Here is a 12,228-nt window from a genome sequence, read left to right as displayed (position 1 = left end):
TGGTGAGGAAGAAACAGGGAGAGGGGAAACCAGAGGAGACACTCTCAGGGAGGTTCATGGTAGAAGGGGTCTGGAAGCAGCTGTCAGGAGACAGTCTGACCACGCTGGATGCTCTTGGGTTGGTGATGTGCAGCTTCCACCTTGCTCAGCATACCACCATCCTTGGTCTCCTCCCAACAGCATATGGAATATAGGCTCAGGAGCAGCCTCAGTGACCTTTCTCCAACTCGTTTCCATACTCCAGAGCCCAAACTCAACAGTTGCTGGGGTCTGCAAACAAACAGCTTGTGTTTTTTGGTCCCAAAGTACGTGTGTGGCCAGACTCACAAGATCTCCCCAAACAGCATCCCCTGTTTTCACTGCCTGGGGCTGGGCATCAGCCAGAATTTGGCTCTAGAAATACCTCACAACCCTCCCAGGGCAGTGGGAGACGAAAAAAGGCAACTGATGTCAAAGGAATGAGGACCAAAACAAAGGGAGAACCTTTAATGGGAAACAAAGGCTGACTGTCTCCTCTGTCTGTGTGCCAGGATCCAACCCTGAACCAGCTAAACCAGTCGTGCTCGAAGCTCTTCAGGTGCTGTAGTGCAGCCCAGACCACACTGGAGGGAGCACCCACATCTCCCAGTCTGAAGGAGGAGGGCTGAGCAGAATTCAGGTAACTGCATGGCCATCGGCCATCTCTGAGCCACATTTTCAGCCCGTGGCTCTCCAGCACAAATGTTATCACATCCATCGCCCAGACCATCCCTCTGTGGAGGGGCCACTGCCCTTTGAGTCCTGCTGTGCTGGTATACATATGCACGTGGAGTCCTGCTTGTGAGTACAAGATGCCTATCTTTATCATCACAGGCTTCTTGTGCCTGGATGAGAAGTTATATTCCCCTTCCGATAACATCAGCAGCTCCGCAGAGCTTGTCAGCTTTCTCTGAGCAGGATCCCAGTGAGCGTGGTAGGTGCTCTCAGAGGCACCCTGGAGCATTGCCATGCCAGAGTAGTTTGCAGTTTCACTTCAGAGCATCGACACCGTTTCTACACAAGACTACTCGGAGACTTTAGAGGCAACCTAATGCTTGTGAAATGGGACCATTTAGCAGAAATGGCACTTGGCAATCAGGCTTTGGGCTATTAGCTGCTGATTTTTTTTCCCCCTGTGCTATTTCTGTATTTTTATTTTCATTTTGTTAAATCTATTATTTCCTTTATTTCTGCTTCCTCTTTGTGTCTATTTTTATTTCTATTTGCAGGGGCTCCTGTTCTTTTAAATACAAAACTCTTTTGGCAACATGTTTTTAGCTCAAGGCAGATGTCCCGTTTGTGTTAAATGTTACACCCTGGTCACAGGATGCAGCTTGCAAACAATTTGCAGAGATAATTGAACATTTTGTGGTGCTACTAAAATGCCTTTTTTCTTGTGCTGCTTTCTTTGGGCACAGAGTACATGCTACGTCTCTTACCAGGCACATTCTGTCCCTCAGCTCAGCTGTTTCTTCCTAGGACAGTTTCTCCTGGTCTGCAAATTATCTCTGAAGGTTGGATGCTGTCTTGAACTTTCCTGTTTTGAGCCCTAGGCATTCTTACCTGCCCACAAAATTGCTGTTTGTATTTCACAGTCTTACTTGTGTAAATAGCCCCATTTGTCTCCATATGGAAATTTGCTCCCTTGTTGGATCAATAGATCCAGGCTACCATTTCTTCTGGTTGCCTTCCTGCCAGAAGCTGCAATATGATTTGAAAGCACTCTGCAGCTCAGTGAATTCTTGCTTCTCCTAACCCTGGCTTTCCCCAACAAACTGCTTCTCATTTCTGAGAAAATGATAGTGCTTATTGTCATGACTTGAACCACGGATTGCCCAAACCACATGCTGGAACCACGGTTTCAAATTTGTTTTCTATTCTTCAACAACTTCTCTCTCTTCCTTTGATTTTTCATGTGAAACTAATACCTTAAAAAAAAAATTATCCTCATCAGAATGCACTACCCTTACAGTTGCCGTCAGGGTACTTCATACAGGTTTTGTTCTGTTATTATTGACTGTCAGACAAACACAGGCTCCTTTTGTGCTTCATACCACATGAGCTAATTAAAAAAAAAAAAAAAAAAAAAAAGGCATTTTGGATACAAATGGAGAAAGTAGCTGTTGGAGGAGTGGTGCTATGCTGAGAGGTAGTTACTGGCTGTGATCGGTAGCGAGCAACACCCTCTTGTTTAGGTGAGCAATTATAAAGATGAGAGGTAAAGAAAAGAGCTCATTTTGCAATGCATGAATGATTGAAAAGACCACAGCACAAGCTTGCTTTCTGTGGACAAGATGCTTGTGTGTGCTGCAGTGCCTGCAAAATGGACAGATTAACACCATGGCATTGATCTCATCAGTGAAACTCATTCTTCTGATTGTCCTACCAGGTTTTGGCAGCTGAGTACACCCCAGAGCACTATTTCTGCACGTTTTGCTGTGAGACCACAGCCAAAGCAGAACAGCAGATGCTGGAACCCAAATGGCCCTGATTACACACAGGTGACATTTGATGATACAGAAAAGCACATAATTGCATCATTCCTTCAGCAAATTCTGGTCGTTCTCATCAGAAGAGCCAGGCTAACTGCCTGATACCTAGTGCTGGTAGCCAGAGATGTAGCTGTGAAGGTTTTGGCACCCTCAGGCTTAGCCTTTACAAGTGTGGCAGGCTGCCCCTGCACCATTCAGGGGTGAAGGAGGATGATACACCTCAAGACAGCACAGCAACCTCAGGTTCTGACCACTGGTGTGTCAGGAGCTGGGTTTTTAGCTGGTCTAAGTCACTGTAATCCAGACTTTAGAGTTAAGCTAATCCATATCACATGAACATGTGAAGTTTTGTGGAGAGTTGTATAACACACACCTGTTGACAACTGCAGAGTGACAGGCATCCACAGGGCCCTGCCAGTCCTATGAAATGGTCTAACATATATTGTTTTCTAAGCACCGTGCCTGCCTTTAGAAAGTAACTGCTCATACATACTGCTCCAACTGTACAGGTAAATGAGTTCCATGCTGTGTAAACTTTTACGCCTTAAAGCAAAAAGATGCTGTGAATGTTACAATATTTTAACTGTAGAAATACAGGTCTGGCTGTAAAGGGGGATTTTGTTGCAGGGCTCGGATTTGGAGGACAGTCCTTTGGCTGTTTCTGAGCCACACTGAGAGGAGAAGACACAGAATTACATACAATTCGGTTCACGAGAGGTGAGGTAAGTCCGAGTTCATGAGGAAAGCTGCCATGGCAGGTGGGGATGGACGGCCATGCAGAGGGCTGGAGTGCCAGCAGTACGTAAGTACTCTGCTGAGGGTCATGGAGCTGCCGAGGGCCTGGTCCCCAGGCCAGACATTCCGCTTTAAATAGCGCACTGATCGCTGAAGAGTCGGTTTTGAGCAGAACTCCCCACCGCCGCCCTCCGCCGGGGCTCCCGCCGCGCCGCGGCCCCGCACCACCCCCCCTTCCCGCCGTCCCCCGCGCGACGCCGCGGTGCAGGGCGGGAGCGACAAGATGGCCGCGCCCGTGTGAGCAGCCGTCGCCGGCGTCCGCGCTTGCTTCAGCCGCGCTGCCGCTTGCCGCGTGGCCCCCGGGCGGCGCGGGAGCCGGAGCCCGGTCGCGGCGGGCGTGCGTCCGTCCGTCCCAGAAATAATGAGGATATCGGGCCCCCATGTCGGACCACTCTGACGAGAGGGCGACGATGATTGCGGCCGGCGACCTGCAGGAGTTCGCCCCCCGGGGCCGCGAGCACTGCCGGCGCCACCCCAGCGCCCTCAGCCTCCAGCTGCGGCGGCTGCAGCCCGCCTCCGAGCTTTGCTCCTCCGACGGGGCGGCCGGGCTGGTGGGGTCCCTCCGCGAGGTGACGATCCACGAGCGGCAGCGGGTACGAGGCAGCGAGGGCGCTGGGGGGGCTCTGGCCTGGCTTTCTGGTTTCCGAAATAAATGGGCCAAACCGTGACCGCTGAGCGATGACTAGCTGTTGTGATTGCACCGGCAGATCTTGCAACTTTTCCTTAAAAATTGTTGGTTTTTAGGAAAGTTGGCAGTTGAGGAAAGGCATCAGTGATGTTGGGGAAGAGGTGGACTACGATGAAGAGCTGTATGTGGCCAGCAATATGGTGATCTGGAGCAAAGGAAGTAAAAACCAAGCGTCTACCATTTATAAGGCTTTCACTGTCGACAGCCCTGTTCTGCAGGTATGGAAGTGTGGAAAGGTGCTGACTGAACGAATTCACGTTAGCTAAAAACTACTCACTGAGTGTTTTCAGATGTTGCTCTGAGGTGGGGTTATTTTGGGAAATATGGAAAGATAAGATTGTGTAGTAGCATCAGGTCGTTCTTCAGAAGTAATTGTGTTGTATCTGGTTTTAGGCTTTATGGTGTGACTTCATGTTACCCCAGGAAAAATCTGAAAAAGCTGGTGGTAAGTTTCCTGCTGACTGTAATGCCAAACAAATTACTTGAGTTCAGCTCTCTTGGCAAGCCTCTCAAGACTTGCTATGTTAAGACAGCCATCCTCCCTCAAGTTTACCTTTTGTGCATAGAGGATGTTTAAGGAAAGAGAGAAACTTCACTGTGTATTTTTTTGCTTTTTTTCCCCCCTGGTTTCAGGCAGTGATGAAATAGTAGAGAAGTGTATCTGCATATTGCAGAATTCCTGTATAAATGTGCATAGCATAGAGGGAAAGGATTACATTGCTGCTTTACCTTTTCAGGTAAGTGCTGTCCTTCTTCTATCCACAGATGGAGTTGTTTCTTGTTTGCATGCTGTGTTGAGGTGGGGAGGTGTGTGTAAAGCACTACTGGTGGTGGATGCCTGAGTTCTTTGCTCTGGGGGTGAAAGGGACAAAGCCAATGACAGTGCAGATGTGTGATCAGGGCACCAAATACTTCTGGAAGCAGTGGCAGCCACTTGTCTGATGTGTGCAAGTACGGGTATGTCTGCTGCTCAGTCTGAGAACCTGCTCTGATTTCTCTCAAGAAAAGGCCCAAACATTTTATTTTGCTGTAACAAGATACTCAAATGTGAAACATAATTAATATAGTAAGTACTTGATATATTTAATTTTTTGGTCATAAATCTATTTGTAATTTTTCTATAGGTAGCAAATGTCTGGCCAACAAAATATGGTTTGTTATTTGAGCGCAGCAATTCTTCACATGAAGTACCTCCAAGTCCACCTAGGTATGTAATGAATGGCTTTGACTGTTTCATTATAGACTGTTTGCTCATCTAATACAAGAGTGCAAGAGTTGAAGAGCAGTAATGAAAGGATCTGTGTGTTTGTGGCAGGGACAGGTGAAACATCAGGAAATAGCAGGAAGGGGCTGAATCTGACAATTTGTGATATTCCTCTGATATTGTCTTAAGAACTAATTGGGTGCAGTGATCCTGGGAATAGGGTATGGGAGGCACGATAATGGTGTTACTGGCCTGATTTCATTGAGGTTTGTCCTGGGGATTGGTTCTAGGCTGTGATAGTAGAGATTCACTGAAGGATTGTCATTGAGGCACTTTCTCTCAGCTGCAGGATGCTTTAAATCTATGGCGCATCCTGTTACGTATTTGGTGAGGATTGTAGACCCTGTGCTCTGTGGCTGGGCATATAGCTGAGAAGCAGAGCAAGGAGTTGGATGGTGTCTTGAGGATCAGCTTTAATACAGCCACTTGCTTTCTCTTGAGCTCTAGGTGTCCATTCCAGGCACTCGTGATTCTCTAGTCCTCAGAAGAGCTGGGATTAGAAATAGAGGTCATAAAAATGTTCAAGAGGGTACATTGCAAAATTCATCATCGACCCTACTCAGGGTGGCATTTTGTGAAAATTCTTCCTTTTGCTACTGCCACCACAGATGGATGGCTTGATTGCTGCTCTGTGATGGATACCAGTGACCTGACAGCTGCCTGCTTGTCTGAGACCTGGGAGCTGTGGAACCTAAACTCTTAAACTGAGTCTGGGTTAAGGGTCCCTTTCTACTCCTCCAAACTCGGCTGGTGTCGGCTCTGTTCGCGTGAGCCAGCCAAAGTCTGTCATCTGGCCACCAGGTGGGGTCATTCTCAAGTGCTCTGAGATGTAGAACAAGACCTTGTATCCTGTTTGATACACCAGCCTTTGTCTGACTACTCAGTTAATTTAACAAGCTTCTGTGAAAGGAATATGTGTCTCTACTGTTAGTTTTCAGGCTCTGATTTGTTAAGGTCTGAGGAGCTGTTTAAAGATTGCAGCACACGTACTAGCTGTGAGAAGAGAACAATTATGCTTGTTAGCATTTGATTTTTGAATGTGCTTTGTTTGGTTTCTTTCTAGAGAACCTTTGCCTACTATGTTCAGTATGCTACACCCATTAGATGAGATAACACCTCTTGTCTGTAAGTCTGGAGGTAAGTTTACATCTTTAGATGTATCACTTGGAGTCCATCAGTATGACATTGAACACTTAATATGTTACTTGGGCGTTTTCTGCATTAAAAAATGTGCAAATAATCACTCTTTCAAGAATTTGGAAGTGGGGTGTTTTAGCTGCTTAGTGAACAGGGAAACTGTTCAGGAAAGAAACCCAGATTGTGGAAGAAAGAGGGTATGAAAAATGCTAACGCTGTAACTGATAACACTGCTGTAGAAATTATCCTTTTGCCTTAACCAGAGTTAACTGCTTATTTAGCAGGCATGTTTGGCTCTGCTAGAGTGCAGTATGTTGCTGATTACACCATGAGGATCGTGTTTCTCAATGCTGAACCTTCCATTGTGATGACCTATGATACTGTGCAGAGTTTACATACTGTTTGGGCTCTTCGGAGAGTAAAGCCAGAGGTACAAATTTATTGTTGACTAAATATAATTCTAAAAAAACCTTAGTGCGTGTTAATGTGCCCTTATGGATGTGTGTGTTAGATGCCTGGTATTTATGATTTTTTTATTTATAAGAGAGTAAGATAGGTTGGGGTTTTTTTTAAATAGTTTCCTTCATGTATTTGCCTGTACCACAGTCAGGGAGATTACATGATGGCGATGGTCATGAAGTGTACTGTGCTTATTATGGTATTCCTTGCATTGTACCAGAAGGTTTGGACTCTGCTTTGAACTGTTGTCTTCTGTAAGAAGTGGCAAACAACTTACTGCCCCAAAAAACATAGGAGTAGTTTCTGTGACTGGGAGTGAGAGAACATGGTTGGTAGGAATAACTTCTTAGGCTGAGCACCTACCTAGCTCACACCTAACTGATGAAAGCCTCTTCCTGGCTGTTATTGCCAGTGTGCTGTTTGTGCGTAGACAGATCTGTTTTCTCTCTCAGGAGCAGAACACGGTGCTGAAGTTCTCAGAGCAAATGGGCACACCACAGCATGTGGCCACTAGCAGCTCTTTGACCGCTCATCTCAGAAGCCTCTCAAAAGGAGACTCACCTGTGGGTTCCCCTTTCCAGAACTACTCATCTATCCACAGCCAGAGCAGATCAGTGTCATCTCCCAGCATGCAGTCCCGCTCACCGTCTATCTCCAATATGGCTGCTTTGAGGTGAATGCTGAATGTGATGCCTGGACAGACAATACCAAAGAATACAAGCTATAGAATAAGATGAATATCTGGAAATGCTGTCTGTCTGTAATGTTATGAAGCTGTCCGTGTAAAGTGCAGGTGCCTCTTCTGTTACAGCATCTGAAGTGACATTTGGTGTGCTAATATCCCTGTGCAGGATGATAACTGGTGTGTGAGAGCCAAAGAAGTTGTTCTGCCAGTCTGTAGTGGAGTTGGGGACTGTCTGCAGGTCTTTTGAGTCCCATGAGTGTTTTCAGTTAGCTTTTCTAAAGAAAGCCATGTTTAGAGGGAATGGCTTGGAAGACGCTTTTGATGGAATGGACCATGCAACAAAATTTTGGGTTTTTTACTTTTGAAATGTCACCTATTGGATTCTGACAGAGAAGACTTTTCTCTAAGAAATTAGAATTGTTTTCCTGTTCTGGGGTGTATTACTAAAGGAAACTAATACTGAACTAGCTACTGGTTTAGGGTGGTTTTGGTTTGTTTTTAAAGTCTCTACCAGTGTAAGAGTAACCTGGGATTCTGTACCTGATTTTGAAAATCCACTTTTAAGTAGTGTCTTATATCTTTGCTTGTAGCCGCTCTCATTCTCCTGCCCTGGGAGTGCATTCTTTCTCAGGAGTGCAGAGGTTCAACTTTTCCAGTAATACTCAGTCACCAAAGAGGCAAAGTATTACCCATTCACCAAACAGCACTTCCAGTGATTCCTTCCTCATGCCAGAAACTGAACCAATTGTTCCGGAGCTGTGCATAGATCATCTGTGGACAGAAACAGTCACAAACATGAGGTTAGATGCTTGTTAGATGCTTGGGATGTGAGAAGTTCTGAATTTCCATTGGGGGTGGGGGAAAATAAAATGACAGCTTATTTTAGTGTGTGCTTTCTGTAAATGGTGCTGCCTTAAAATAGATGTGTGGACCTGCGCTTACTAATTTTTTTGAAAAATGATGCTCACCAAGTGTGCAGTTCTCTTTAAAAGGAAGTTGGTCACTTGGAGCAGTTTTACCCACTGTGTTATCTATAGCCTTCTGAGCTGGGGAAGGGTTTAATGAGATCTGTAAAGCAAAGTAGGTTCTAATCTGATCATTGCTTTGGGGTTTTTTTGATCTTTTAGGGGGAGTATCTTTCTGTGTTACCATCAAAAGGGCAAAAAGCAGCATAAAACCCAAGATTGAACAAGAGAAAAAAGCCAAATAGCATTTGCTCTGCATGCGGAAAAGTGGGGAATGTGGAGATTGGAGTGCTAGAAAATCAATTTCAAGAGTAGTGACTGAAACTGAGACTGGTGCATTCTGGCAACTTGGTGCACTGCTAATGTGACCCTACAGTGTGTAGATACTGTGTTTTTCCTTCATTAAAATTTTTATAGTAGACCAAACAGTGTGCTGATCATTGTGTCTCTTTTACAGAGAGAAGAATTCCCAAGCATCAAAAGTGTTTATTACCACTGACCTTTGTGAGCAGAAGTTCTTGTGCTTTTTAGTGGAATCCCAGCTTCAGCTGCGGTGAGCATACCTGTCTTGTACAGGGGAATAAAGAGGAGTACTCCAGAAATTACCAGCTACATACTGGTTTTAACATATTCCTCCAGCTAGTGAAATGTTATGACAACATGTGCTGCATCACTGGCTCTCATATGACATGTTTTAACTGTGATGGCATAGATGGTTTGGGCTATTTAAATAAAACTGAAGTTGTGAGAGAACATTCACTGTAATTTGAATGGTATTCTTATCCTCATCTTTACCCTTTAGAAGTTTATTGGGGGTTTTAATTAGACTAGCAGAGTAAAAATAAGTTGACTAGCAGGGCAAAACAAGCAAAGGAAGGAACCAGGTATACCACAACAAAAGCAACTGCACCATGCCACATGGTTTTATCTTCTTTCTGTAACAACAGATAGGACAGTCCTTTTATGTTTCCTGTTGTTTCTCAAATCTCTAGGTGTGTAAAATTTCAAGAGAGCAATGATAAGTCACAGCTGATCTTTGGTGCTGTTACGAATATTCAAGCAAAGGACGCAGCTCCAGTGGAGGTACGTACCTCCATTTGTATGGATTGTTAATTGTGGAGTATCCTGCTTTGTCACTTGTGTTGTGCAACTGTTGTCTCTTTACTTAAATATAAGAAGCTGAATATTCTGCTTGATTCTTGCAGGGCATTGATACACTGCTGGTTCTGGAAGGCAGTGGAAATCTAGTGCTTTACTCTGGAGTGGTTCGGGTAAGTAACAGTTTTCCTATCTCAAATGTCTGAATCTTTGTTTACAAGCTGGGCTGTACAGAGGGAACCTGTGTGCATCATACCTTACAAGGTATCATTTTAAGCTACTGTAGACTGCTGCTTGCTTGGAACTTGCTTGAGAAGGTTGCTGTGCTCACACACCAAGTGTAGATTGTGTGCGGTGCTGGAAAGGTTGTTCTGAAGAATCAGTGGCACCTTGTGGTACAACTAAATAATCTCTCGAGTTTATGTTCAGTGATAGTAAAATACTAAAGTACTAAAACATTTTAAAGGAAAGAAAACTTCAAGAATATGGAAAATAAGAATTGTTCCTGAACAAAAACCTTGCAAACTTCTCTGTAGCCTGCCAGATAATTTTAGATGTCAAATTATTTTGCTTTACAAAAGGCTGTTATTAGGATGGACATGATTCATCCAAAATAATTAAAACTTTTTCTTAAATTCTGTAGAGGTGTACTGTGCAGTCTCTCTCTCTCTGTATGGAGAAATGTTGGACACTGCAATTTGTATGTGTCTCTGTGTGTACACTGGTTTGTGGGCGTGGGTGCATATATATACACACACGTATGTATGTATATGAAAAAAGTACACTCTGCAAGTAGAGCTTTCTCAGTTGAATCCCTGCTAGAACTTTTAGTGGGAATGGGCTTGTAGCAATAAGGTACAATACTGACCATATATGGTAGTTTTTTCAGTGTGTTATCTGAAGAAAATAATTACATGAAGTAATCTTTAATCTTCAGAGACTTTAGTTTAAGTACTTACCCACTTTTCTTAAAACTTTTTAAGATGTTAAAATTTGATAATGTCTGTGTATGTAAGCAAGCACGTGGAAGCACAGGCATGAAAACCAACTGTTTGTTTTCTTATATATTGTTCACAAAAAGGTGGGGAAGGTTTTCATTCCTGGGCTGCCTGCTCCATCCCTGACAATGTCCAACCAAATGCCTCGGCCAAGCACTCCCTTGGATAGTGTCAGCACTCCATCCAAGCCTTTGAATAAGCATCTGGGGCCCCTAGAAGAGGTAAGAAGAAAGGTAGTCCTGCCTACGAAAGCGTTTAGTTGTAACAGCTTCAAATGACTGGTTGAGTTTTCTAACTTTCAAGACATCTTTTGGGGCTAAATCTTTTATTTTTCTTCTGTAAATCCCCTGAATAAACCATGCTTAAAGAAGACCTATATAGTGTTGCCCTCTTTATTTATGATTTCTGTAAAACTTCTGAGGCAGAGACTGGAAATTTCTAGTAGTTTTCAAAATACTTATTGATACATTAAAAATAGCAGTTTTAGCTGTCCTTTGCTCAGATCCTCTCATTTCAACAATTCTAAGCAATCATTTCTACCACTCTTCAGGGTGTGCTTTTGTCACCAGTTCCTGAGCTAAGAGATTCTGCCAAACTTCATGACTCAACTTATGTTGAAGACTGTACTTTTCAGCAGCTTGGGACTTTCATACATGCTCTGAGGGATCCTGTCCACAACAGAATAACTTTGGTAGGTATTATCCTGTAATTTGAGTCAACACTGTTAGCAAAGCAAAGTGAGGGTAACATTTCAGTCTACTGCGTAGTGAGACATTGCTAGCAGCTCCTGATCAACAGCAAAATATCACACCTGCATTGGTGGCTCCACATTTTTCTCTCTGTAGAATACTCTAGGAGTCACAGAATTGAATTCCCTCAAGTGATTCCACTCAAGATCTATTTGAAGTGTTTCATGGAGGTAGCATCTGAGGTTGCAGATATTTAGTGTAGCAAATAGCCAGGAATTAGGAGTGTCCTTAATACATAGATGAGTTCTGAATTGATAGAAAAGGATCCTGGTTTTACTTTATGCGTTTCATAATTTGACTCGCCTTTTTTATTTTTTCAGGAACTCAGCAATAATACAATGGTTCGGGTTGCTATTCCCGAAATTGCCACTTCGGAACTAGGTACAATTCAGAATCCATCATGTGAAATGTATTTCATAATTTTTGAGGGTTCATTTTTGAAGTAGTTTATGTGTAGCTTAGGCTGTAATATGTACCATGTATTTCAAGCTTTGTGAACTTACCTTCTAGAGCTGCTACCATTTATTTAGATGTGCTCTGTTGCTTTCACACTTTCATCTGTTGCACTCTTAAAACTTTCTTTGTTCTTTAGGTTGCTTTGCTCTCTACTGTTGTGTATATTATTGTTTGAGGAATGGCTGAGATGCCAGTTCAGACAAAATTTGGTTTCGGTAATGAGCAAAAAGGAACTTTTTTTTTTCCTTTTTGTGTGGTGAATTAAAGGGGCTGTGCTCAACCTAAACTGAAGGAACAGCTGTTGGAGGTTGTGTGGTGTAGCTTTTATTGAAAGAGTTTGTGGAGAGTTAAAAAGAGGTCCAATAAGAGAACCTGGAGAGATCTATAGCACTGATTGGAAGAAGTACCAGGAGGTAAAGTATAA

The 12,228-nt window shown here is 43.7% G+C and overlaps 1 protein-coding gene across 4 annotated transcripts in view; it reads left to right on the top strand.

Annotated features, from left to right (window-relative positions):
* Positions 1-3,527: 3,527 nt before the first annotated feature.
* ANAPC1 (anaphase promoting complex subunit 1) overlaps positions 3,528-12,228 on the top strand; it is a 33,706-nt gene continuing 25,005 nt past the window's right edge. For 2 of the 4 annotated variants that reach the window (XM_074913911.1, XM_074913077.1), the window contains exons 1-15: positions 3,528-3,898; positions 4,050-4,211; positions 4,387-4,438; positions 4,627-4,730; positions 5,118-5,200; positions 6,321-6,394; positions 6,676-6,824; positions 7,306-7,526; positions 8,129-8,338; positions 8,961-9,056; positions 9,496-9,586; positions 9,709-9,774; positions 10,683-10,820; positions 11,150-11,290; positions 11,669-11,729. In XM_074913911.1, coding sequence (XP_074770012.1) covers positions 3,686-3,898; positions 4,050-4,211; positions 4,387-4,438; positions 4,627-4,730; positions 5,118-5,200; positions 6,321-6,394; positions 6,676-6,824; positions 7,306-7,526; positions 8,129-8,338; positions 8,961-9,056; positions 9,496-9,586; positions 9,709-9,774; positions 10,683-10,820; positions 11,150-11,290; positions 11,669-11,729 — 1,861 coding nt within the window. In that variant the 5' untranslated portion in view covers positions 3,528-3,685. Of the gene's footprint in view, positions 3,899-4,049; positions 4,212-4,386; positions 4,439-4,626; positions 4,731-5,117; positions 5,201-6,320; positions 6,395-6,675; positions 6,825-7,305; positions 7,527-8,128; positions 8,339-8,960; positions 9,057-9,495; positions 9,587-9,708; positions 9,775-10,682; positions 10,821-11,149; positions 11,291-11,668; positions 11,730-12,228 lie in introns of those variants that run through there. The other 2 variants (XM_074914782.1, XM_074915643.1) reach the window with 2 other exon arrangements.

The sequence above is a fragment of the Athene noctua genome, chromosome 1 (assembly GCF_965140245.1).
Source record: "Athene noctua chromosome 1, bAthNoc1.hap1.1, whole genome shotgun sequence".
Classification (NCBI taxonomy): Eukaryota; Metazoa; Chordata; class Aves; order Strigiformes; family Strigidae; genus Athene; species Athene noctua.
The sequence above is the reverse complement of the archived record's forward strand: the minus strand, read 5'-3'. Positions and strand labels throughout refer to the sequence as shown.